The sequence below is a fragment of the Tachypleus tridentatus genome, chromosome 10, assembly GCF_004210375.1.
Source record: "Tachypleus tridentatus isolate NWPU-2018 chromosome 10, ASM421037v1, whole genome shotgun sequence".
Taxonomy (NCBI): Eukaryota; Metazoa; Arthropoda; class Merostomata; order Xiphosura; family Limulidae; genus Tachypleus; species Tachypleus tridentatus.
Genome location: NC_134834.1, coordinates 49047506 through 49075005, shown reverse-complemented (window position 1 = coordinate 49075005; position 27500 = coordinate 49047506). Strand labels below are relative to the sequence as shown.

Genomic DNA, 27500 nt, shown 5'->3' with positions numbered 1-27500 from the left:
CGATCAAAGATAAGCCCTAAGAATTTTGTCTCAGGGACCACAGGTAGCAGAACTTCACTGATACAGAGTTCAAGATCAGGGTGAATTCCCCATTGACAGCAAAAATGCATGCAAACGGTTTTAGACAGAGAGAAGTTAAAACCATTTGCTGTGGTCCACTTCAGTAAACAATTGAGGGCAGTCTGTAGCTGCTGCTCAATATATCTGATGTTAGACGATTGACATGAGACATGAAAGGCGTCGACATAGATGTTGTTTGCAACAGCAAGAGGGAGTTGTTCAGTAATGGCATTAATCTTTATACTGAAAAGTGTGACACTCAAATCACAGCCTTGAGGGACTCCAATTTCCTGTAGAAAAGAATGGGAAAGGGTCAAACACAAATGAACTTGGAATCACCTGTCCATAAAAAATTTTTGATAAAAATGGACAAGTGACCACGTAAGCCATATAAATGGAGGTCTCACAAAATGCCATACTTCCATGAAGTATATAAGCCTCTGCAATGTCAAAGAATATTGATAAAAGATGTTGTCATTTGAGAAGGGCTTCTCTGACTGATGTTTCATGTTGAATCAGGTGCTCCAAGGTGGAGTGCTGTTGCTGGAACTCACACTGGGTGGGCGAGAGGGGGTTGTTTGATTCAAGGAACCAAATAAAATGAGCATTAACCATCCTCTCTAAGTTTTTATAGAGACAGTTTGTTGAAGCAATTGGATGGTAGTTTGAAGGAATCTTAAAATCCTTCTCAAACTTAGAGAAAGGTAGGACAATAGCCCAGAACCAGGCATCAGAAAAACATTCTTCTGCCAAATCTGGTTAAAAACAATCAGAAGAATAGCAGGAAAAGCAAGAGACAGATGATGCAGCATCTCGTAGTTTATATCATCACATTCGACCTACGTACTGCCAGACTGATGAAAAGGGGCAGTTTGTGTTACACCAGTGAAAAGGGGTGATTATAGTCATAGAGACAATCAGCTCGAAAGGAAAGAGGTGATCGCTCTGCCTGAGTCTTGATGACTAAGAAAGTGGAGGATGAAGCAGAAGTGCTAAGTACCTGGCAAAAGCTTTCACCTGGAGTATCGGCAATGCTCCAGGTGTCAGATACTTCCTAGCCATCACAGAGCAAGATCAAGAAGAGGACAGAATTATATTGCCTACTGACCTTTTGAATCTTGTCCCATATGGCTTTGGAACTGGTGACAAAAGATATGCTGGTTGTGAACTTAATCCAAGAGTCCTTCTGGCTTTGACGTCTTACCCATCGAGCATGTGCATGGGCCTGCTGGAAAGTGATGCAATGCGAGAGTGCGGGATACCTATGAAGTGTCCCAGGCCCGTTTTTTAGCCTTCAGTGTCATGTAGCAGGCAGGATTGCACTGCGGATGAGAATATCCTGGAAAATGTGTTAAGGTTTTCGGAATACACTGAACAGCTGCCTGTATAATAGTCAGTTACTGCTGCCACGCAGTCATCTATTGATGGCTTACAGCAATGGCTGGATCACATTTTGTCAGAGCAGTGAAATGGGGCCAGTTGGTTTGATCCAGATTCCACTGGAACACATTGATCGGGTGGCATCAACCAGGGCCACTCTCTCAAAATTAGAGGAAAATGATCACTGCCTCGTGGATTATTGTCAACCCTTCATGAAAAGTGGGAGAATAGTGAAGGGGAGCAAACTGAGAGATCAATAGCAGAAAAGGACTGACTAGGTGAATGAAAAAAGTATAAGAACCAGTACTGAAAAGAAAAATGTTGTGATCAGAGACTATACGCTCTATGGAGAGACCCATCCCATCAATATCAGCACTTCCCTAGAGGGGATAATGTCCATTAAAGTCCCCCAAGATTAAAAAGGGAGATGGCAATTGTTCAATGAGAATATCAAGGTCTCTCCAGGTGACAGGTATAGAGAACATAGAGGACCCAAGGAAACACAGATGGCTACAGCTTCCAAGGGTGTGTCGAGTAGCAAAGACAGGGTGGGCACATGCTGATCAACCAACAGTGCCACCCCTCCATCGAACAACCTGTCATTTCTGTACAAAGAAAACTGCCCAAAGGTGACTGTATCGACAGGTTTCAGAAATGTTTCTTGTAAAGAAAGACATACAGAATGGTAGGAAGCAATCAGTGCTTTGATGCCATCCAGATTAGAACATAAACCTTGACAGTTCCACTGTATCAAGGTGGCCATTTTTATTTATGTGTAGGTGAATTGGGTGGAGAGCCCTTCTGTTTAAGACCATATCTTTTTTTATTTTCTTTATTCGAGGGAGGTCTGTTGACCTCCATGGATCCTGTCCTGAGTCGATTTGGAAAGTATTTGTTGTTGGAAGATAATTCCAATGACTGAGGATGTGAACGAATGATCAATTTGCATCTTAGGGCAGGAGAAGAAGATGTACCTGAGGAAATGCCTGTACCCAGAACCAAAGGAAGTGGATCTTGGGGCTTGCTGGAATGAATGTTAGGGACAGAAATGGGTGTTCATGTTGATTCACCAACATTTTTAACTATGGAGGTCAAAAGACTTTTCATTTGTTTTGAGAACGATTCTTTTGGAGGCACAGAGAGATCCATCTGCCCTCCCACAATAGTAGTGGAATGAAGTGCAGCAGCAAACACCTGAGATGAAGTGGTGGACAGCAACTTTAAAGCCTCAGGGTAAGTAATGTTTTGAATCATCTTCAAACACTGCTCCTCTTCTTCTTCCAACCACTTAGAACAAGAACGAAAATAGGATGGGTGAGAGCCATTGCAACTGATGCAATAAGGGTCTGTTTTACACTCACAGGCATCATGGTCCTTGCCACTGCAACAAGCATACAGTCATGCGAAAAAGTTAGGACACCCTATGAAAGCCTGTGTATTTTTGTAAAAATTTTGGATATATAGATATTTGATCTCAATTTTAACAATACTGAGAGATTATAGGAATATAACTAAACAATTAAAACTGAAGAAAAGACTTTTCAAGATCTTCTGTAAATGTAATTCCACAAAAATGCATATTCTAATTGAGAAAAAAGTTAGGACACCCCCACATTTATTCTCACTTAAAATGGCTCAACCCACACACAGGTGTATCACACCAGGTGCACATGATTAGAAGATCGTTACTCAGCATTTTGAATGAGGCTTGCCCTATTTAAACCTCAGACATTTAGTTTGGTGTGCTCCTGACTGTTGAAGTAAGAGTGAGCACCATGGTGAGAGCAAAAGAGCTGTCTGAGGTCTTCAGAAAGAAAATTGTAGCAGCTTATGAGTCTGGTAAAGGAATTAAAAAGATCCCAAAAGATTTTGAAATCAGTCATTCCATTGTCCAGAAAATAGTCAACAACTGGAGGGCTTTCAAAACAACTTCCAACATGCCCAGGTCTGGTCGTCCAAGCAAGTTCACTCCAAAAGCAGACCGCAAGATGCTAAAAAAGGTCTCCAAACACCCTTTCATGTCATCATGGGACCTACAACAGGCTCTGGCTACTGTTGATGTGAAAGTGCATGCCTCTACAATCAGAAAGAGACTGCACAAGTTTAACTTGCAAGGGACGTGTGCAAGGAAGAAACCTTTGCTCTCTAAGATACAATCAAGGCCAAAATGAAGTTTGCCAGAGAGAATGTAGACAAAGACCAGGACTTCTGGAATAATGTTCTTTGGACAGATGAGTCCAAAATTGAATTATTTGGACACCAGAACAGAGGACATGTTTGGCGTAAACCAAATACAGCATTCCAGGAAAAGAACCTCATACCAACTGTGAAGCATGAAGGTGGAAGTGTCATGGTTTGGGGCTGCTTTGCTGCAGCAGAATCTGGACAGCTCACAATCATAGAATCCACCACGAATTCTACTGTGTATCAGAGGGTGCTTGAGGATCATATGAGAACATCTGTACGAAAATTAAAGCTGAAGCAGAACTGGACCCTGCAACACAACAATGACCCAAAACATACCAGTAAATCCCTTAAGGACTGGCTGAAAACTGAGAAATGGAGAGTCGTGGAATGGCCGAGTCAAAGCCCAGATCCTAATCCCATTGAGATGCTGTGGGGTGACTTGAAACGGACTGTACATGCAAGAAACCCCCTCAAACATTTCACAGCTGAAAGAATTCTGCATTGAGGAGTGGGGCAAACTTTCTTGAGACCAGAGTCAGAGACTTGTAGATGGCTACAAGAACATCTCACTGCAGTTATTTCAGCCAAAGGGGGTAAGGTGTCCTAACTTTTCCCTCAGTTAGAATATGCATTTTTGTAGAATTACATTTATAGATATTGAAAAGTCTTTTCTTCAGTTTTAATTGTTTTGTTATATTTCTATAATCTCTCAGTATTGTTAAAATTGAGATTAAATATCTATATATCCAAAAATGTTACAAAAATACACAGGCTTTCATAGGGTGTCCTAACTTTTTCACATGACTGTACATCAAGGAACCATGACATGATGTTTTCGAGTGACCAAGCTGCTGACACTGGAAACATCCAAGAAGGTTTGGAATATATGGCTGTACCTTGCAATTAAGATAACCTGCCATGATAGTGGCAGGTGGATGTAATGATGTAAATGTTAAAAGGATGACACTGGTCGGCATAATAATTCCATCTTTGTGAGTAGAAATACGCCTCACTGCAGAAACTCCTTGGGTGGAGAAACCAGCGAGAATTTCTAATTCGGGGATGTTCTTCAAATCTCTCTCAACAATAACCCTTTGTGACAAATTCAAAGTAGCATGTGGCATAACCTCAATAGGTATATCCCCAACTGCCTTTGAATGCAAGAGGAGTTCATGGTGTTGAGATATAGATGTTTCTTCCAATATGTCACCAGAGTGAAGTTTCTTTACCGACTTTGGAGAGCCAGCAAGTCCCTCTAGTCCCTTCTGAATGAAAAAGAGCAACATCTGCCCTAAAGGTTTGTCTGAAAGAGAATGTACTATGAGAAAATGAGGTACAGGTGTTACAGATGTTGAAGAATGCTGCTCAGAATCTTCAAGATGTGGTCGCTTACCCATGGACTGTTTTTTCACTACTTTAAGTTTTTATTTGGAGGGTCCATAATAAAATAAGTATTTTTCAGTGCTTACTGACCCCACCCACCATGGAGCCCTATGAGGGGATGCACTACAATGTGAAACAAGGACACTGCAGTAATGCCAGAGTTTTGTGAGCACTATACCCAAACAACAGCATCAGATACAATGTCCACAACACCAGTTGAGAACACCTAACACTGGTACTTAGTTGACTCTAGCCCAAGTGGACCAGCTGATTGACCCTAAGTGGGCCCACCCCAAGGCTGCCCATCTGCAGGAACTCAATGCCAAATTGGTGTGTTAGGGTTAGAACCCTTAACCAGCAGAATCCTCTCCTCCCCTTCACTGGTCACTATGCACGGCAAACGATGGATGGATTTTTAGATCCCAGAGGAGGTAAACTGAAAGAACAGAACTTTCCCTGGGAGATCCCCTCACCATGTACAGGAATCCACACTGAAGGGATTAGGGAAATATATTCTAGGAAAGAGCATCTGGATGGCATTGAAAATGCTATTGCATTATAATATTTATAACTAGAAGAAACAAGCTTCTCCCATTTAGTTAACATATTCTTGTCTTCTTGCAGGTGTGAGACAAACAAATGTTAACATTTACTGTCGGTCTTAAGTGATTTTGTTTTAGCTTATTATAATAACAGAAAGATGAAACAACATGGACAAGATAAAAATAAACTGTATGTTTCAACTAACACACACTTTTCCAATATGAAAAAAAAGATGAGTGTTGAGAATATTAAACTTGTAAAAGTATAAAATATGTATGATTGTTCAGATTATGTTCATCTCTATTATATTAATGTTGTTGTGTACAAAAATCAATAAAGTTGAGAGAGTTAAACAGCTGAGCCATACAAGTGAAAACACAAACTTCTAAAAATTAAACAGCATTTAAGTTCACATAAATCTACTGTAACTCTGACTCAACTGAAATCTTATTGCTAAGCAGCAATTAAAAAGTAAATTTTGAATAATGCATTGGTTTTGATAAACAAGATGCAAATAAAATGTGAAGACACTAATAAAATGTATACAGACATCTCCAGAAACCCATACTTATTATTCTGGCTTACTGCAAGTTCTTCCAACAATCATTTTTCTTAATATCCAGTATCTATAATTTGACTAAATAACATCACAATGAATGTAACATCTTAGAAAACCTTAGAACGGTTAATGTGCATAGCAAGTATCAAAAAGATTTAAAATTTCTCACTTGTTTCTTGTTTCTGGATCATTATGGTTGTTGTGACAGAGAGATGAGAATTTTGAAACAAAGAAGTCATATCTTCGATGATAAGAGGGAGTGTCTTCTTCAATGTTGGCAAACTTCACAAACTGAAGATTATTATTTAAAAATAAAGTCAAAATCTGTAAGCTTCTATACACAAAATCAGTTTTTACATGATTTTTTACTTTTTCTGGTTCCTGAGCAGAAAGTGTTATTTCCCAATTACTTAGGCCTAAAGTAAATGGAAAAGGCCTATTTTTTTCTTCAAACTTTGTTTTTGTGACCTGGGAGCATGTAATGAAAACATGATAGAAGACTATATATGGGGGCTGATACATGAAAGTGATTTACATTACAGTCGCAAATCTTGAAAAACTAATCACTTCTAAATATTTTTGTATAATTTTAGTGTAAATACATGTAAATCTTGATTCATATGTTGTTTTATTCAGACTTTATGTAAATAAAAATGTGCAAATTTGTCCATTTTTACATATAAAATAGGTTAATTTCTAAATTTCATTATCTGAGTCACAAAAGCAAAGTTTTAAATGGAATAATGGCTATTTTCTTTTACAACATAAGCAATTAAAAAATAACACACTATCCAGGAACAAAATTTGTGTTACATAGTGTAATTTAATAAAAGTTAGTAAATATACTAGAACACCTCATTGCTACTGTGGTTTCCATGAGAATATAAAATAAAACTATGGTATTTTATATTGATGAAAAAAGTATCAAAATGATTTTGTTACTTTATTTAATGGTTTAATATCCTACACATTAAATTAATATTAATATTTTCCTAACCTGAAAATTTATTTCAGCTAGATGCCTTTTTGCACTATTAAGAGCTATTAGTTGGTGCACAACTTCTGTGGAATTTTCTGCATATGTCACAAGTCTTTAATAATTTCCCATCTACACCAAATTTTACAAGCAGTGTGCCAGCCCATGATGTAACTTTACCAGTAGGAGGATGATGTAAGTTCCATGTACTGTAATCTCTGCGAGCATTAGCACATGATCATAGTCTCAACCTTCCCAAGGCAAACAAAATGCACAGGAAGTGAAGAGGATGTCACAGAGAAGTAAGTATCTATCTGGAATAAATATTCAGATTAGAAAAATGTTAATATTTCAGAAATTTTAATTAAGAGTCAGAATCACAAATTTAAAGCAGAAATACTATTTCCCAATAATATGTAGTTTTGTTTTTTATTGCAGAGAAATAGTACAGCAAAAGATTTTAGGAAAATCCAGTGCTGGTGGTAAACTGTTATCAAGATGGATGGAATATTAGAATTTGTAGTGTGTCTAAGGTTTTAGGCCATTCCATCTTGGTCAAATACTTACAGAGAAGGAGCTCTCACTTCTGTCCTGAAGCAAGTCTAAATCCCATTTGGCTGGATATATCTATTGGGGACTGCTTAGGAAATAGAGTAAAACTGTCCTGCACTGCACTTCCAGGAAATATTAGCTCTATATCTCAAACTGGAAGTAAGCCCGACTGGTCTCTTACCAGTGAGAAGGTACCACTCAGAAAACAAATTCTCCATATAAGCAACAGAAAGGCTTTAAACTAGAAATAATGGTCTTCCCTTGCTCTACTAGAAGAATGAGGTAAGGAATTGTATTATGTGCATAGGCCACTGTAATTAAGCTACCACAACTTAAGACAGCCAGTGGGAGGGTAAAACCATACTTGGTGCTGAATTTTTTTATTGCAATCAAGTGTGGAAATGGCCAGGTCAATTCTACAGATATACTGCTGAAAAAATATTGCAGAAAATGCCATATAAATGGTGGCACCCAGAAGGTGAATAGGTTTTAACACTTTTTATACTTCCCTGTTTGATGCAGAGTTTGACTAAGTACTCTCTACAAGGTAACACTGACCATTTGGCATGATCTCACGACACCAAGTATAATGACTGTAGTATTTAGTTACATATGATGAGTCTTTTTTTTCTGTGTGTATGTGTGTTTTGTTTCATTTTTTTTGTTGAAAGAGTATGAAAGAAACAGCACATAAATAATGATGTCATGAAATGTGTGAAAGACATGGAGATCAAAACAGATCAGCAAATAAAATCAACAGGCAAAACTCATCAGACCAGGGCCTCCACATAGATTGCAGAATGGTAAGCAAAAAAAGGTGAAAACCAGAGGCACATGAACTATCCTGTGATGTAGGTAATGGGAGAATAATGTGTTAGAAGTCCTCATACCAGCCTGCAAGATCTCCTGAAGGGCAGCATCAAAAGGTAGCATGTTTAATCTATGGAGGTTATATTAAAAAAAGAGTCAACTGAACACACTGAGAAAGGAATACATAAGACAGTTAAGCTTACAAGTCCAACCAGTTAAGTGAAAGGAGGTAAGCCATTAGAAAAACAGGAGATAGGTGTGTCCACGAAAAGAGGTAGTCCAAACAGGAAAGCAAAATACAACCAAAACTGAACATAAATAGCAACTGAGAATGAATGACACATAATGAGGAAACAAAAAGGGGAAATAGATTGGAGAAAATTGATCACCATCCCATGCAACTCAAATATTTAGAAAAAAGGAATGGTTAGAGGCAAGATGCAAACAGTTGACCAAGAATTATTAGAAACAAGTAGAAGGGGAAATTAGTTGAGAAAAAAAGAAAAAATATTGTCAAGCAAGAAGCAAAAGGTTTAGATAACAATGCTCACTGACTGACAATTGTTGGAATAAATGGAGCTAAAAAAAAAAAAAAAGAAAGAAAGAAAGAAAAGAATATGTCCCAAAGTAGATGCTTCCCTGGTGGGTTGTGTAAGAAACAACTATAAAATTGTCACAATGGAAGCAACACCCTGGCGAGAGTAAAGGTGTTAAAAAACCGCTCCCACAATAAGAAAGGAAGACACTGATGTAAAAAGGCAAGTTGGAGTAAAACACTGGAACAATCAAGCAACATGTATAATGGGGGGGGGGATGTATGGAGAGGCATAAGTGCAGCAAAAGGATTGCATAACATGTGCTATAGATACTCCAGACCATCAAAGGGTTGCAAATATAGAAAACCATGTATCCTAAAATTGAAAATTTCACACATAGGAAGGGAAGGAATGTGAAAAGTCTTCAATACCAAGATATTCAAGGAATAACAATGCAAGGGAGATGGTTGTGCCCCACTTTCTCCATGTGGGCATCATAAAAACTCCTACGAAGATGCCAAAAACAAATTATTAGAGGGAGGAGGTTAGGTGAGAGAATGTGGATTATGAAAAGTAGAGACAGACCTGAAAAATGAACTTGTATAACACAGGGGTTGCCAGTGAAGCAAACAGAAGCAATAGGACAAGAAATAAGAGAGACAGTAGCCCCACAAAACTCCTGAGGTCAGGCAGTCAACAGAAGTACCTGTAGTCTAGTGAGTTATGAAAACAGTGAAGGAAGATTGGTGGCAAGAAAAGGGGCAAGATGTATGTCAAGAAAAGAATAGGTGGACACTTGAAAGAAAAGCACTCAGACTATAAAGATCCCAAGAACTGATAAACCAAGACAAAATAAAGGCACTAGAGGAAGAAACAGAAGTCAAAGAGGTAAACAAATGAAACTCACAATGAGGAAGTGAAAGGTGGTTATATAGCAAGGGAAGGTATAGATAAGTTGAAAGCAAGTAGATTGCAGGAAAGAAAAAAAAGAGGAAGAAGAGTGTCCTAAGCAAAGAGAAGGAAAACAAAAAATTGGGGTAGAAAAAATAGAGAGGGATCATGACCTTTGATCACAGCAAAAGAGTCATGAAGATGAGAAGAAGAATGGAGATGACAAATGTGGAAGCAAGAAAGAAGAAGGATCACAAAGTAAAGAAACCCAAGATTTAGTATAATATACAAATAAGAGAGATAGAAAGTCACATGCCTAAGTTATAGGTGTGATAAACAGAAAATGATGTATCTGTTTTTCATCAAAGAGCCAAGAGCAAAGGCTAAATTTGTTCAAAGGTGTGGCAGGTTCCACAGAAAACAACAAAACAGAATACAAAAGATGTGGGCAGAATGGTACCAACCACTTGGACATATAACAGCAGTGACATCACATTTGAAAAACATCATCACTTAACATGTTGTTATATGATGGTTTACTGAAACCCTATTGGATCATGGTAATTTAGTACATCCACTGTAATCATCATATCTTATCATAGATTGAAATCTGAGACTTGTAATACATTAGGCAATTGTTCTAATAAGTAAGCAAAAGAGATAACTGCTAAATGTAAGCTCCGTGAACAGGTAAGGTACTTCTAGTTACTGTTGACATAGTTGGAGAAGATGTGCAAAGAGAAATGAGTGGGAATCAGAAAAGTTTTTTTTTTACTTTTAGAACTTTTCTTTAAATAGTAAAAACAAGAAATGCATCCAGATCTGTTTAGAAAAAACGAAGTTGTAATCCAGTAGATGGAGCAACAGAGTAATGAGAACAGATGTAGTATTAAATAAAAGTAACATTGACTAGAAACACAAAAAAACATAGAAAAATTCACATATGAATACAGGCAAGCAGTGCTAAGGAAAGAATGAGCCTATAATCATGTGATAATGCTCATGGGTATAATGGCTGTTGTGCCATTCTTATATTGGTGAGGGGCTACAACACTGTGACTATCATGTTTTTGTCTAGCACAATACATGTAGTGTTGAGAGTTTGTTCAAGGCTTGTGGCATGTGCAGAAAATTCCACAGCAGTTGTGCACAAAGTAGGAGCTTTTAGTGGTACAGAGAGGTAAATAATATTTCTGAATCAACATTTTAGAAGAAAAGCAAAACATAGCCACAAATAATTAAAGTAATTGCGTGTAAGAGATGTTTAAATGCATATGGATATATACAAGATGATAAAATTTATCTATAGACACATACTCACACACACACATTAATATAGTGTGATGTTGTTATTCAAGTACTATGATGTACATACTGGACAAATACAAAGAAACCTAGCCCTATAGCATCCGAAAAGGCAAGTTATAGAGTTCACTAAAAGATGTTAAATATCTGAAAATCAATTTTTTTAAAAACCAAAAGACGACTGCAAAAAATCTTGATGAAGATATTAAGAAGTCAAGAACACAGTTTTATAAAGTAAAATCTCAAAAATGCTGCAGAAATGTGGTCTTTGGGGAATAGCAGGAAAATGATTCTCACAATGCAAAGGAACTGGCTCATATGAGACAACGTGTATCCTGGTCTTTGGAAAAGTGAGATTAGATGTATATTATAAGTTTGAATTACAAAATTCCAACTGGTATGTATACATTTGCTGAAAAGTCAATTCAGTGAGAAACTGCAAAAGTAATGACTTGTGCCAACAATCAAAGATGCAAGAAGGTTTGTGAAAAAATATCTGCAAACAGTATTGACCAACTTCACAGACTGATGGAATTATTACTCATCAGACATACCATAGTGTGGCATTGCAATTAAAATGATGAAACAGAAAATTTACATCTTTTAATGGTATTATATCTTCTTAGTAAGAAAGAACATGATTAGGCAGAACTTCATAAATCCAAAACATAAAAACCCCAAACATATTTCCAAGAAATACTGAGCTTACTTGACAAGGAAAGAGTGCTCAACAGATCTCCAGTAAATGAAATAGCCACGACAAAGTTTAGATCTTGATCTCATAGTACATGTATGGGATTTAATGAACTCTACATTTGACAAAAGTAACAACTGATCGAAGAAAGCCCTCTTGATTCAGCTTAACCCTTTTACTATGGGTGGGTATATTCCATCAAGCCTGTATATCCCCTAAAGTAGTGTATCCCAAACTTTCTCAGTTCACGGCACCCTTAGTGTCTCAGCAATTGTTTCATGACACTAGGCAATAAGAAAAACCTAACAGTTCTATTAATTAAGCAATTAGGTCCAAACAATGCAATACTTAATAAGTATTTACATCCTAACAACTTAGTAAACATTTGAAAGAAGAATACACATAAACTGAAAATTAAAATATTTTAATTTCATTTCTAAATAACCACAATGTGATACATGTGCCTGTTGAGCTCTGCACAGCTTCTCAAGCCTTGGAATCAGATTAGGCACTGCCATCCTCATTTCCTGTTCCACATTGATTTTCATGCAGTACTTGTTTTTCATCACAGCAACCACCAAAAACTCAGCTTTGTTGAGATATGACGTTGCAAATGAAATTAGGATTCACTGAGCTTTAGCACTTAGCAGTGAATATTCATCTTTTACTGATATTCAAAACTCAGTTCCATGCTGCCAAATTTTGTTTTTAAAAGTTTTGTCAAAAGATAGCTCAATAAGATTTTCTTCTTCTGTAGAGGTAAATTCAGATGGGGCCTTAGCCTTGAATGGGTCTTGGATCCATGCAAACTTCTTCATATCTTCTGAACAAGTAATTTCCAAACTAATCACTGAGCTGTATTAGGTGCTCCTGAAAACAGATTTTAGTTTGTGGGTCAAATCAACTTCATTGGATGTAACAAATTGCTGCAACAGGGGGAAATAGTCTTTGCCACCATCTTCATTCATTTTTCTTCTACACATTAGTAACCTTTTTCTGCAAGTTTCGAAATGTGTGTGTTGCTTCCCTGCAGAGAGAGGTTCAATTCATTCAGTTTTTCAAAGAGATTTCACAGATATTATGATTTTAACAAAAATTTAGTATCCAAGAAGTTTATAGCACGTTCATGTTCTTTTCTGAGATAAGAGTAGAGTTCCTGTTGTAAATCGAACGCACGGGACAGTACATTCCCACAGGAGAGCCATTGTGAGCTACAACAATACAACAAAGATGGGTGCTCAGATCCCATATTCTCACAATGTTTTTTAAAAAACCTTGCCTTTTGCGGCCGAGTTTTTATAAAGTTCACTACTTTCAATACACTTTCCAGAACTAGGTTCAGTGGAGGACTTAGGTGCTTTGACGCAAGGGCTTCCCTGTGGATTATGTAATGGGTTAACAGTGCATCAAAAACTTTGCTTCGTATGTGCACCTGCAATCCTCCATAACAGCCAGACATAGAGCGACCACCATGGGTACAGATGCCAATGTATTTAGTCTAGTCTAAGTTGTTTTCATGCATAAAAGTGTCAAGGATCTCAAACAAGTCTTGAGCCTTTGAACCTGCAGTGATACTTTTATGAAAGAGAAGGTATTTCACAATTTTGTCACCATCCATGAACCACGTGTAGCAAATCAAACGAGCATCCTCGTTACTATCTGTCTCCTCATCCAGCTGTAACATGAATTACTTCCCTTTCATTTTTTTCAATTAGCTGATCTTTGAGGTCTTTGGCCATATGTTAGATTCTATGACTGATAGTATTGCTGGATAAATGCACCTTTGAAAGCATTCTTCCTGCAGTTCACCAACCATAATGTTCACCATACCCACTGCAGCCAGTAAAATCAGTTGTTCTGCCATGGTGTGAGGTTTTTTTACATTTTACGACTCTATATGCCACCTTGTAGGATGTTAGCAAAGCATTACTTGGCATTGATACTTGTTTCAAAAATGTACCTTTTTGTTCTTTCAATTGTTTTAACTTTCTGGTAAAATAATCATGGGATTTACTAGCCATGTTAGGATGATTGGTCTCTAAGTGGCATTTTAGTTTACTTGGAAGCATGCAAAATATTTAGACATAAGACACTGTGGACACCCTTCATGATTGACATCTACCAAAGTAAAACCAAAATCTAGATAACTATCATCATATTTCTGATTTTTCTGTTTCGTCATAACTTTGCCACTGGTCTGTGGTTTGCCATCCTTTTCTTCACTCCCACACTTCTTATTGATGTTAAAAAATCTTTCCATTTTTATGCACAAGGACTAAAAATCCACATAATAATTCACTTTACTTCCCTAGATCTTGCAGATACTTGATCACAACATCCTTCAGTTATTTCGATTATTGATGGATCTGGAGAGTTGACAGGTATTTATACACAAAATCTAAGAAATGTGAATGTTCGAGAAGTTACTGGCATAGTTGAAAGTACATGTGAACAAAAACATCTCAACATTTGAGAACGTCATCAAAAGGAATGTAATATAATCTAATTATAAAACTGTGAACTACCTCAAGCTAGAAATATCCCACAGCTCCCCTGTAAGTAATTTGAGTTTCTAATTCATAAGAAATTACCAACTTGGTATCTGGACATCAAGAACACATAACTTGAACCAAAGCTGCATTCAATATACCACACGACACACAAAAATTGAAACTTAGGACTTTTTTTTTAAACTCATTTTTAAAATAAGAAATTAAGTAATGTATAACACTGAAATTTGAATTATGATCTAAATTTGATACAACACTTTTACTGACATATATTTCTCCAATAGTAGTTCAGTAAACTTTTGAATGTAAATCTACAAATATAAAGACTCACTCTTTGATCCATGACCAAGGGAAGACCTATCTTAATATTGTTAAATAAAAAGAAAATTATACCAAATACTTTAAGAAAATATACAGAGACAACATAGCATGATTCTATGGTGCATTGTTTGTGCCAAATGCAGTCACACTAAATATTATTAACAAAAAAAAAATCCTTAAAAGATATTAATTGTGTGTAATACTACACACAGTTACTTTCTATGGGAAATCAATGAGCACTGCTTATGTAAAACCCATAAAATGACACTTTCTTTAGGGTGTTATAATAAATTTTCACACTATTGTATATTAAATATTCTTAAGACTTAATAACACCCTTCCAAAAAGAACCATTTTTCTTATTCACGCTTTTTTTATATCCTCTAGATCTTTATTTGAACTGAAATTCATATTATAAATTTATTAATAGATATTAAGACATACACCTGTGATGGTATTAAATTTTAAACTTACAGAAGATGTTGCCAGAAGCTGCATGGTTGGTTCATGACTCTCCAACAACCCATGAATCATCTTCAGAAAACTTTCCACAAACAAGTTAAGGCTCTGAGCATGGCAGGCCACAAGGAGCTGATCCATGGCTTCCATGGCAATGACCACATATCTTAAGTAGTGAGAAAACAGTTTTTATTACCAGAATTATTAGTGCTACGACTAAATTGTTCTGTTTATTAAACTTTTACTGTTTTTAAAGCAAAAGGACAACCACAATATACACATACTACATATACTTTAAAACTTGAGTCTTATTATTTATTATATCCAACATTAAAGCAGCACAAATTACTGGTTTACAAGCCCCTACCAAGAACATTTCAGACATATTAAAGTGTAGAAGCATCATACATTTACTTTTTATTTTTGATTATATTGTTGTTTTTTTAATTTAATTATCTGTAGTAATTATATTTAGGTTTAGCAAAATTAAGTATTTTTATAACCATAGAACTAAATTTGCTGAATAACAAAAAACATCAAGTTCACATCCTCACTCAAGGTTCCAAATGTAATATACTTTATACTATATCCTTCCATTGAGTGCAACATCGTTCTGTGTACAAATAAAACCCCAAAACTAAATTATGATATTAAATTTTGATTAATTACTAGAACTAGTCTTAAAATGATCAGTCACAAGTAAAATCCCTGGATGGAAATTGTTTGGTAACTTGAAGATATGTATTTCATAAATAATGCAGCTATTACTAGAAAGAAACTGTATTTAGCAACTTGTAACATCAGAATAGTACTTTCATTGTAGCTACTTAATAAGAGAATCTTTACAAATCTATTAAAAGCAGTGTACTGGCATTTTCATATCTATAATTATACCATGAATCCAATTAGTTCATTGATCACTGGAGTTGCTTTGGGTGAAGTCACTTACCCCATTTTTCAAGTTAGCCCCTCTCCCTTAGTATTATGATTTTTTTATGGTTAGATGAAGAAAACAGTGAAACTATAAATATTAATTACCCTGTCAAAAACAACTTAGTAGAAACTACATATTATTATTGTTAAATGAGCCCCTTTCACAGCAAAATTTATGTTAAAAATGAACTTAATATTATTATTGTTAAATGAGCCCCTTCCACAGCAAAATTTATGTTAAAAATGAACTCAAATATACTGTTACAGCTAATAGTAGTCAAGGGCCCCTATATGTATATATCTTATCAACTGGGCCATGAATATAATCAGAAAGGCCACTAATTATTGTCCGATTGGTTACTACACACTGAATGGAAGAATCCAAATATTCTCATCTAAAAAAGAGAAAAGAATAATAAATGCTTTATAAGTATAAAAATGTACAATACCAGTACTGTCATTTATTGGCAAAGTGTCTTTTCATGTCGCATGACATAAAATGGAAAAGAACTGCCTCTGATAGTAAATAGAAAAGATTGGCTATTGATAATAAATAAACAAGTACCCCTGATAGATACCACAGAAAACAGGTAATATTTTTAGTGTGCTTATATACTTGTTTAATTTTTGTATATCATGAAATCATTATAATTTATTGACCCTGTGTTGCTATAATATAAGCACTGTATATAAATCATAGCTACCAATGAAACTATAACGTTTTTGCGATTTAGTTTTTATTGGTGTCAATAAGTAAATTTTATGATATTTAATCATTTTGTCCAAAACTATTTTTCTGAACTGAATCATGTCACTTCAAAAAGTATTCTGGTGACTTATATTATGAATACCAATATAACCTGATTTCTTTTAGTATAAATTTTGTGTTTATCTTTGCATTTTTTTAGTTACTTTAATATGCATATTTTTAATTTCTATACTGAAATTATGAGTTCCAAAATTAGAGAAAATAAATGAGCAACCCTGAGAAAGCCATAATCCCTTTTCACAATCCTTTGTAAAGACTAGCGAGGCACTTATTAAGCCCAAATTAATGATTTGAGAATAATTTTGAAACAAGTATTAAGAATAAAATAAAAAAAAATTTAATAATGGTTTATGAAGGTAATACTGGGCAGAGTAAATACCAGTGTAACTGTAGCTCTACATTTTCCATTGAGGGTGTAAATCATTTTTATAATGTATCATCTGTGCACATGATTTTGGGAATGAACTGAGTTTATAGTAACAATTGTATTGCATTATTTGCTTTCCTCTGCCCAATTTGATTATAGCATTAGATAATGGGTAAAATATAAAGCCAATTAAATATTCATAATCTGTTCATGATATTAGTGTGAGACTAGAGTTCAACAAGTATAAACTCATTTTAATTAAAAATTGAGAACATTTAGTTGGAATTATTGTTTGGTAGTGAGAAACTCTTGAATAAAATTACTTACTACATGCACATACACAATGCTAGCTGGATAAAAAATTGTTATACCCATTTCTATGCCTAGAAATGTCCCTTGCTACTCGCTGAGCTAAGTATTCTCCAATCCTGTCCAACTTCTCAGGAGATGAGAGTGCATAGAAGGTGAGCTTTTCCATATTATTACGAACCAATCCATCCTGTGAAGAAAATTAATGTAATTTTTAAATGAACAATTGTGTTTAATTTACCTTTATCAGCACAGAGTAACAATACATATATAGTGAATCTCATCAACCACCACACTGTAATTCAGGTTATTTGGAATCCAAATAATTTTTCAAATAGAAAAATCTTCATAAATGAAAATTAATTAATAATCCATATATTTATATTCCAAATACAACTACATATTTCCTTTAAAAGATAAGCATTTCACATTAATATATGAATCAGAAATATATAAAGACTCCACAAGAATCAAGTAATAGCAGCCTCATTTAAGAAAACAGTATATTTACTATGTATATTGTATCCTATAAGTGATGGATTTGAACAAAACTATAATTTATGTAATGATAAAGACATAATATGCCACTCTGATTATGCAATTTGTATAACAATTAACAATGTATAAAAGTTATCTTGTTAAATTGAAAATGTATTTCCAATAACACTTACCTCTATTCACAGTACAGTTACTACTTAACTGCTAGGGGTCTCTTTCCTTTGCCCATCTAAGAATTGGTCTGAATTATTCTCATGTTTCTATCTTTTATTCTCAACTTAACCTTAACTGCCCTTGGCAATATCTGTCACATGACTCTTTCCATCTATATCAATGCACCTTCTATCTTGGTAATATATATAGGTGCTTCATTCAGATAATGTTAATACATTTTTGAGACTGACCCAAACACCTGCTCTTACTGGGGAGGAATAGCAGAAGAGTTTCAGCAGACGGACATATTATTGATAATTTAGGAAAATGTTAACTCCAAAAACATACTTATCTATGCTGACACTTATAGCTAGAATTCCAGCTTAAGAAAGTGGGGCAGTGGTGTTACCCATCTAAAATACATCTGCATAGCTTGTGAATGTATCAATAGAAGCTTAGCACCCTAGTGGGGGAACCACAATACATCCATAACAAGTATGCTCTGCACCTAAATCATGACATTTGGGGGCAATTTGATGTGATTTGTCATTACTGTAGGCCATGCCCCAACCAGATAGGTGAGGTCCCTCTGGAATTATAAGGCTACAGTTCCTAAATCCCATGTTAGTGGCTAGAGCATTTGGATTGCAAGAAACAGTAAAACCTTACTCAGTGCCACTCTGCTTTAAGCTAATTTCTTACAGAGCTCATGTGAACTGAGAGCAAACCCAAAAGAAAGCCTCACAATGCAGCATTCATTCTGTTGGGAGAATCTGTTTGGGTGAAGACAACTGATCTACCACCAAATTCATAATCCCAAAAATTGACAAGTATGATAGAAGTGGCCCCAAAATAGAGTATTTATGATTTGAAAACAAAGAGACATGTAGCAAGTATCCCTGTAATAAGAATTATCAAAGTGAAGCCTAATGATTTTTCCTTTAATAAGTCCAGACCTTAAGACATTGCTCTTTGAACAGCAAGAAGTTCTGAAACATTGTACAAGGAAGCCTTGTTATTCATCTACAGTTCCTGGAATTCCTAACCATTGAAATATGCACCCTCATACCTAAAGCAGGCATCCGTGAAGAGATGGGCTTCTGCTCGAGGTGGTAGCAGAGGAATTCCTATCATTGTATTGTTATGATCTAACCACCACTTGAGACCAAAAATTATGGCCCAAATAATGAAACTGGGAAATCTAGTGAATTGCTGTTCATGATCCATTGGTTGCACAAAGGCTACTGAATGCAACTCTTCTGTGCTCTTTCAAAGGAACAAGGGAGTCAAGCAATGCCCATATCCTCAAAAGTGAAAGAACCATTTGTACAATGGGAGAATGAAAAGTGAGTAAGGTCAGATTGCCTGTTCCAAAGCTTTGAGACAATTAGTATTCAACTAAGCCTAACTGTGATACAAGCTGAAAAAGACACCCAGACTGACAGTATGCAGTGTTAGAGTGAAAACAGATTTTTCAGCTCTGATAATGAATGGTTTCTTTAGAAATTAAAATTCGTTTGTGATGTTCTACCACCTGACCAGATGGTGTTAGTAGTAACCCCTTATCCACGGAAGGGTGTGCACACAGAACTAGAGAAAGGAGGTAAGTAGAAAATAGTTGTACAATTTAGCAGACAACATATGGTGCTGATGCTAGTCCAAAGGGCAGAGCCCTAAACTAAACTAAACTAACGTGGCAGGGGTTTAGTTTAGAGAGAGAGAAATCAGAAGAGTTCTCTCTCCAACCGGGGTGTTCAGGAACGTTGTGGTTCCTCTTCGTCCCCTTTCATGGATTGTTATTAAGATTAAGTGGTAGTTTTTTTTTGTTTTTTTTTATTATTATTTTATTTAATAAATTAATTATTGTTATTATTCTTGACTTTTTGGGTGGAGGATGTCTCTCTAAATGTTGTTTTGGGTGGAGGCAAAGGCAGCAGTGGAAAGAAAGGCCGGGACCTGTCCCAAAAGGAAGAAGTTGGGCAGATGTGAACATGAATATAATTCATTCAAATCCAGATCAAATCAAACGGCACGATTCAGGGTCTGGCAAAAAAGTTGCCTGGGCTGGGATCTAGAAATCCAATGCCTAAAGATTTTGATGTGGGGGGAAACGGGAGTGCCCCGAGAAAACCCACTTTCACACGACAGGGGCCGAAAGTTTTGCCTGTCGTGTGCCCTGTACCTGAAAAAAAGGAATTCATGTTAATAACATGGATTTTATTTATTTAGATTCTTTGTTGAATGGATTGTGATTCTTGAAATATGTTGTAAGGTGATATGTATTTTGTTGGTGCACTTGATAACTTGTGTAGTGATGCCGTTAGTTTGTTTCTATTTTCTGCTTTTAGATAATATTTGAGAGAGAGTTCTGTTATTCTATCTCTTATAGTTGGTAAATTACTAATTTGGTGTAAATAATTTGTTGGCGTAAATGATGGTGAACTGAATGCGGATTTTAATATTCTGTTTTGTTGCACTTGGATTTTCTGGAGTGTGTTGTTTGACATATTGTATGTTACTTGACATCCGTACTCTATTAGTGGACGGATGTAAGCCTTGTATATTTGTATAATGGTGTTCGGTGCGCATTTCAATTGTTTACCAGTTATAGTCTTTAGATATGAAATCCTTTTTCTGATTGATGAGTGTATATTGTTTATGTGTTTTTTCCATGTTAGTTTTGTGTCGAAAGTGACGCCAAGGAATGTGATGTTTTTGCTCATGTTAATGGTTGTGTTTCCAAGTGATAGTTTTATTTTTTCTAGATTTTTTCTTTGCTTCTTTAGTTTTCTATAGAAGGTGATTGCTTGTGTTTTTGTCGGATTTAACACGACCCTCCACTTGTTGCTCCATGTTGAGACGTTGTTTAGTGATTCTTGTATGCGAGACATGGCCATTACTGGGTTTCTGGAGGTGCTCGAGATTGCGATGTCGTCTGCGTATTGTGAATTGTGTGTGTATGTTACATTTGGAAAAGGTATGTCACTGACGAAAATTATGTATAGAAGTGGAGAGAGGACTGATCCTTGGGGCACTCCTGCCGTTATATTAAATAATTTGGATATAGTTTTATTGACTTTTACTTGTGCTGTTCTATTGGTTAAGAAATTTGAAATCCATTTGACTATCGTGGGATTTATTTGTAGGTGATTTAGTTTGTATATGATGGCGTTGTGCCAAACGCTGTCGAATGCTTTTTTGACATCTAGGAATACCCCAATGGTTACTTGATTGTTGTTGTAAGCTTTGTAGATTGATTCGGTGAGTCGTGTGAGGTGATCTGTTGTTTGTCTATTTTTTCTGGAGGCATTTTGAGATTCTGGAAGGATGTTGTTTGATTCACAAAAATGGAGGAGACGGTTGGAGCCCTAAACTGTAGCACCTGAACCTTGTGTATAAATTGGAGAGAGTGGTGAGAAGCCATTGCTACTGGAAACTTGCACACAGGAGGTGGTGTCACTAAACTTATGCACCCACAATCATTGTAAAAAAAAAAAAAAAAAAAAGCTAATGCAAACTAAGAAGTTACTACATTGTGAACTTTGAAGGATATAGGAAATGAAAAGATGAGAAAAACTGATGAATGGATGGCAATCTCAGGTCTTCTTTGGCACAACAAACAGATTAGAATAAAGCCCTGAAAGAATTGGCATGACTCTCTTCAATGTCCCCTACACTAACAAAACTCTTCTAGACCCAGAACAAAGTTCTGAAATCCAAGTACCAAGTATCTGTGGGAGGTGGAAATGCTAAAGATTGAGTGTAGAATGGTGGTAAAGATGTGAAAAAAATGACTAATCTTGACTCAAGAACCTGTAATGCCAATGGATCTATTGTTAAAGTTTTCCACATGTCCAGAAATTCTGAAATCCATTCCCTCCACAGACCCCAGTGGCATGCAAGAATCACCACTTCCAATGGCAGCATTCCAAATAAGTGGAAAAACCTTATGGATATGGACAGAATCTATTCTAGCTACTGATGGACTAAGTGGTTGAATTTGGTAGTTTGGGCCCTTAAAAAGTGGCTGAACAATGACTCACTGTAGAAGCTTAGGATCAAGAGATTAAGAGTGTCCCCCTCAATAGTGAGCAACACTAAATATCAGGGATGGGATAGGAGAGACATGATTTGCCTCCACCCCTGAAACATGCTGTACATAGGCTTGTCAACAAATATTTTTTATTTCATTTTTAAAATGAAAATCAACTAGGTAACATGAAGAACACTTAAAGTATCTCCAACTATCACAGTAACAGAGAAACCTGTTAGTTAACACTTTGTTGAGAAAAAATGACAATATTATCTGGATCAGGTGTTCATATACAGTACTAGGATTGAGTGCACACTTACACAGGTTGAGAGTGCCATGAGATAGATATCTCAAAGGGCAATTAATTTGGGAATAAAAGAATGTTGCAAGCGAGAAAAATTCAGACCAATGCTTAGATGAACAAAGGAAGGAAACCATAGCAGTTGAGTAATAGCTATAGTGTAAGAGAAAATAAGTTTGTTTTCAAACTGTATTCAAGATCAATATTCACCTTTCTGCACCATAAAGAGCAAATATCTTATGCACACTGCTGTGCAAACTACACATGCCACAAGCCTTGAATAAAGATCCCACTACATGTGCCATCATGTACAGCACCAGCCTATAGTGTAATCAGCATTAGACTATAGTCCTCCATCAACAGGATAATAACACTTACTCCTCATGAAGTAATCCCCCTAAACACTAGCTGATAAACATAGGCTCATTCTTTCCACAGTAATGATTGTCTTCACTGTTTCAGGGGAGTTGGGCACCCCACCCCTCTTTTCTCCCACCCCACCCCTTATTTTCATGTTTAACAAAAATCTTACACAGTACACACATAACAGAGAAGCACAAGAAGCAACACATAAAGTGGTAGTTGTTGTAAAATGTCAGGTATCACAGTGGGCTTAAATGGAAAACCATCAGTTGTAACCAAATACTTTTTGCACTTTAAGTTGCTGCAAGAAATATTGAAGATTTGTAACAGAATTTGTTTGAAGAAAATTGTCCAGTAATTTGTTCCAGGAAAATTTCAAAGTAAATTCTTGAGCAATTTAATTGCTAGTTGAAGTAGTGGCTTTTGATTCCAAGCAAAGAAATTACTGTTGTAACACATTGAGTTAGTCTATTTATTACTGTAGCTGTTACCTATGATGTGCAATGTACATACACTAGTTTCACAAAACTTTGACAAAATTTTTTACTCACGACCTATCCTAAATCTTCATGATTTAGGGTCAGGAATTCACATATGTGATATGCGGGATGATTGGATAAGCTTACATAGAGTTAGAATGACTTGCAAACATTTCTTGGGATTTTTGCTATTTGTTTATTTGTTATAATGATAGGTTCTTAAGATTAAAAAATGTCTACTAATGTTATTTCCTAAACAGTTTGATAGGTACCAGGGCAAGGTCTGGATAAATTTTAATTATGAGCCTGCAGAATTTGTTTATGGTACCTAGGGATTACTTCAAATTCTATTCACTGATATTTGCTTTTAATTCTGGATTAATACCACATGAAAATACTATAAATAAATTGAGGATCATCATAAAATACATCAAACTTTGCAGATAAGACCAATAATGCATGTACTTTCTTATAAGAAGCCTTAGGACCCATCATCATTATGCATTGTCATGATCACCATTTGGCTTTGGCTGGTAGGGGGATCTTTTAGAGTATGTCAAAGAAAGACAAGGTATCACAGGGGTCAGATGACTTGTACAAATATTTGGATTTACCAGAGAGGACGTCATTGATTTTTGAAGAACCAATAACAAAATTCTTTTAAAACTTGATTCAAGATGCATCTGTTCTTCAATGAAATGATGGAATAAATGTAAATTGTCATATGAGATCTTCAGATTACATACTTCTGTAGGGTAGTATTAGTGTAGATATATGACCACAAAATGAAATAAAAAACCAAAAAGAAATAATGGAGAACATTTGTCTTTCTTATTTCATTCACTTATTTCAGTTTCTGCAGTACCCTGGCAACAGTACCCAAATTGATAGCATAAGGATCCTTTTGAATCTTAATAGAAAGATATAGAACTGCCTAATCCTGATGTAGGATAAAAGCTGAAATCTTCGAGTTTCTATGCACAAATGTACCCCTTTAACAAAACTCCACACTAACCTTTTTTCAGTCCAACTAGGTGTCCACAATGGGAGTTGAATATAAGACCCTTGAATTATGACCCTCCCAAAAAAAAAAAAAAAACACATCAAAGTTGAATGAACTTGAAGTAAAAAAAAGAATAACAAAATATTAGAAGGTTTAAACTTGCCATTATATAACTTTATGTGTAACAAGAAATGAACATAATAAAGACTTTTTATTACTTGGATATTTGGAATAATTGAAAATCCTGCCTTCATTTACTTGATTATCATTGTCATGACAATCAACTTAATTGTGATTTCTGATTGACTGTTGGAATAAATAAGAACAATAATAACTATAAGCATTTTGATTAATCAGTTAGTTTATATAGCACTGGTCAATATAATCACTGCTCATAGGTAATAGATTAAATCACATAGTTCTAGTAGAAAGTAGCCATTAGGGATCAAGCCTCAGCAACTGTTATTTCACCTAGCATTCTTAAAAAATGATTTAAGAATGCAGACACACCTCTTAATGTGGCTGGAAAAACTCTTGGTTCAGATGAAAGCCTAATCTACCATCATGTGTTTGTGCAAGAAGATGGGCAGATGACAGCCATTAGGGATCAAGTCTCACCAATTAGGTTTTCACCTAGATTTCACTTTCAGCTTTGAAGATAGATAAAAAAACAACAGGCACCGTTCTCAACATAATTAGCAAAGGGTCTTGATCCAGAAGAAGGCCTTTACTAGTCACAGTCATGCTTTAGGGTTGTATCTTCATCATCAACTATACCTTCCTCATCTCCCACCAGTACAGCAGTAAGTCTACAGATTTACAATGCTAAAATCAGGGGTTTGATTCTCCTTAGTGGACTCAGCAGATAGCCCGATATGGCTTTGCTATAAGAAAACACATACATACACACATACCTTCCTCCCTTTTAAGTTCTATGTAATTTCAACAAGTGCTCTTCTATGATATTGATTTACAAACTTTATAGAATTAAAGAATATGACTGTACTTATGGCAGTCATGATATAATCAGGGTTAAGCAAATATAAACCTTTACAACATACTCTTGGTGATAGCTAAGTTTGTCTAAGCTGGTAGTTAAAGTCAATTTCAATTTAAGCTTTTTCTGCATCTAACTTATATAAAAAATCTCCAAATAATGACGCACAGAACACCCAAATTTAATAAGGGTTTTCCCAAATATACTTAAATATAAGATATATTTTACCAGATAAAAAAGGATAAAAAATCAGTTAAGTATGACAAAGCAAATATTAAATGTAAGCCTAGTTCTTACCTGAGGATTTGCTGGGAAGATGCTATCCACGAGACGCTTGTAACGGGGACGAAGTGCTGAGCAGCAGCCACTACATCCTAAAAAGGAAGAAATTTCTCTTTATCAAACCAAACACTTGATTTTTAATTTTAGAGTTGGTTTCTAATAAGCAGATATATAATAAGAATAAAATAATTATCTGTAAAAATGTTCATATTTATGTTGGAAAAATGAACAATAATACATTTAGTCCTAGTGATAACATTTTTGCATCTTTTGAAATTGATGCATATTTTTATAACACTGTACTGTGTCATGAGGAGAAATTTAATGACATTTTTTTAATATACAAACAAATAAATATGTCATGTTTGATGTTATAAATATGGTTTTAAAGCAGCAGAAAACCTTAATACAGGTATAATACCACAATCTTGAAGATAAAGAAAATGACTTTTTTTCTCATCATGTAGATAAAAGTTTATCTTAAGAAAAAGATGGATACAGTTTTGAAAAACTGTTACCAAGTTATATAATGCAATAATTTATATCTTTTGTTATGGTATGAATATTTTGTTTAAAGTTGGTAAAGTATAGTTATGATTACATTTGTCATAAGACATTAGTAAGTAAAGTACAGTTTCCTGTATTGCAATAAAGCACATTATTTTATCAGAAATTTATAGAAGTTAATTCTTAAACATTTCAAGATTAAGAGAGATAACTGTGGCAGAATAATGATCCTTACCGTGTAAATATACGTTTTACATAACTTCACAAAATATAAAAGTGGGTAAAACAATGGAAGTGCCCCAAAGTGTAGTGTGGCCAGAACAAAACAGACCATAGTTGGTAAGACAATTACACCCATGCTGCTGGGAACTAACATCCACATGGTGAGTAGGATGATGATCACACTGTCTTCACCAAAAGTTAAGGAGACTGGAGGAAAATCTAGAACCACTCTGATTCCTAAGTATGACACGTGCTAGCTTCTTTCTATTTATCCAAAGACCCGATATCTGGTGTCAAAATAATGTCTATATAATATAAATCAACTGACTAGAACCATCTGAAATGTGATAAGGTTCATGAAATAAGATAAAATGAATTAGAGCCAAAATGGCAGAACCAGAACAATCTCCTTTACCTCTACTGTGACCCACAACACAGAAGGAGTAAGATCAAAGGAGGCATACAGACAATAATAAACACGTGTAAGGACTTATGTTGATTGGTTCTTCTCTAAATCCAAAATCCAGCCATGGCATACCTACATCCACATAAGGGGAGCATGAGGGCTTCCAATCAAAAGGGTCAACTGCAATCTGATGTCTATCTCCTTTGTAAGTGTATACTGCATATCAGAGGACAGCATGTCATCTATACCTGCAGAACACCACTGCCCTACTCTGCAACTGAATAGTGATAGTTACCTTTATGCAGAATCCATTCAGGAGGGTGCAACCACAGTCACCAATCCCAGTGGCTTGGAACTACAAAATGATAAGGAGTTTCATATTCCCTTTGGAGGAGAGAATGTGATGGATAGTCCAGCAGAACATCAACACCTGAGATAGTGCAATGGGTGACCATGAAAATCTATACTGAAGAGTTGATAATACCAATTTATTTAATACAAAATGTGCCAGGGATATACAGCTGTTTCCTTTTGCTTTACCCATGCATTCTATGTGTGATACTCTCTAGAATAGACATGTTTATTAAGCAATTATATTGCAAGGTTATTCACCTACAAATAGACTAGTGGAACATCCCATTTCAACAGTGATAACTACAAATATAAAACACATGTCAACTTGGCTGTACAGTGCAGACGTCAAGGTGAATAT

The 27500-nt window shown here is 35.5% G+C and overlaps 1 protein-coding gene across 3 annotated transcripts in view; it reads right to left on the bottom strand.

Annotated features, from left to right (window-relative positions):
* The window catches only part of stmA (Protein EFR3 homolog stmA), an 86379-nt gene that overhangs the window by 45195 nt on the left and 13684 nt on the right, over window positions 1-27500 (bottom strand). For 2 of the 3 annotated variants that reach the window (XM_076461223.1, XM_076461222.1), the window contains exons 2-5: window positions 25669-25745; window positions 17607-17734; window positions 15182-15332; window positions 6282-6403 (exon numbers count right to left, since the gene is read on the bottom strand). In XM_076461223.1, coding sequence (XP_076317338.1) covers window positions 6282-6403; window positions 15182-15332; window positions 17607-17713 — 380 coding nt within the window. In that variant the 5' untranslated portion in view covers window positions 17714-17734; window positions 25669-25745. Of the gene's footprint in view, window positions 1-6281; window positions 6404-15181; window positions 15333-17562; window positions 17735-25668; window positions 25746-27500 lie in introns of all 3 variants that reach the window. The other variant, XM_076461224.1, reaches the window with a different exon arrangement.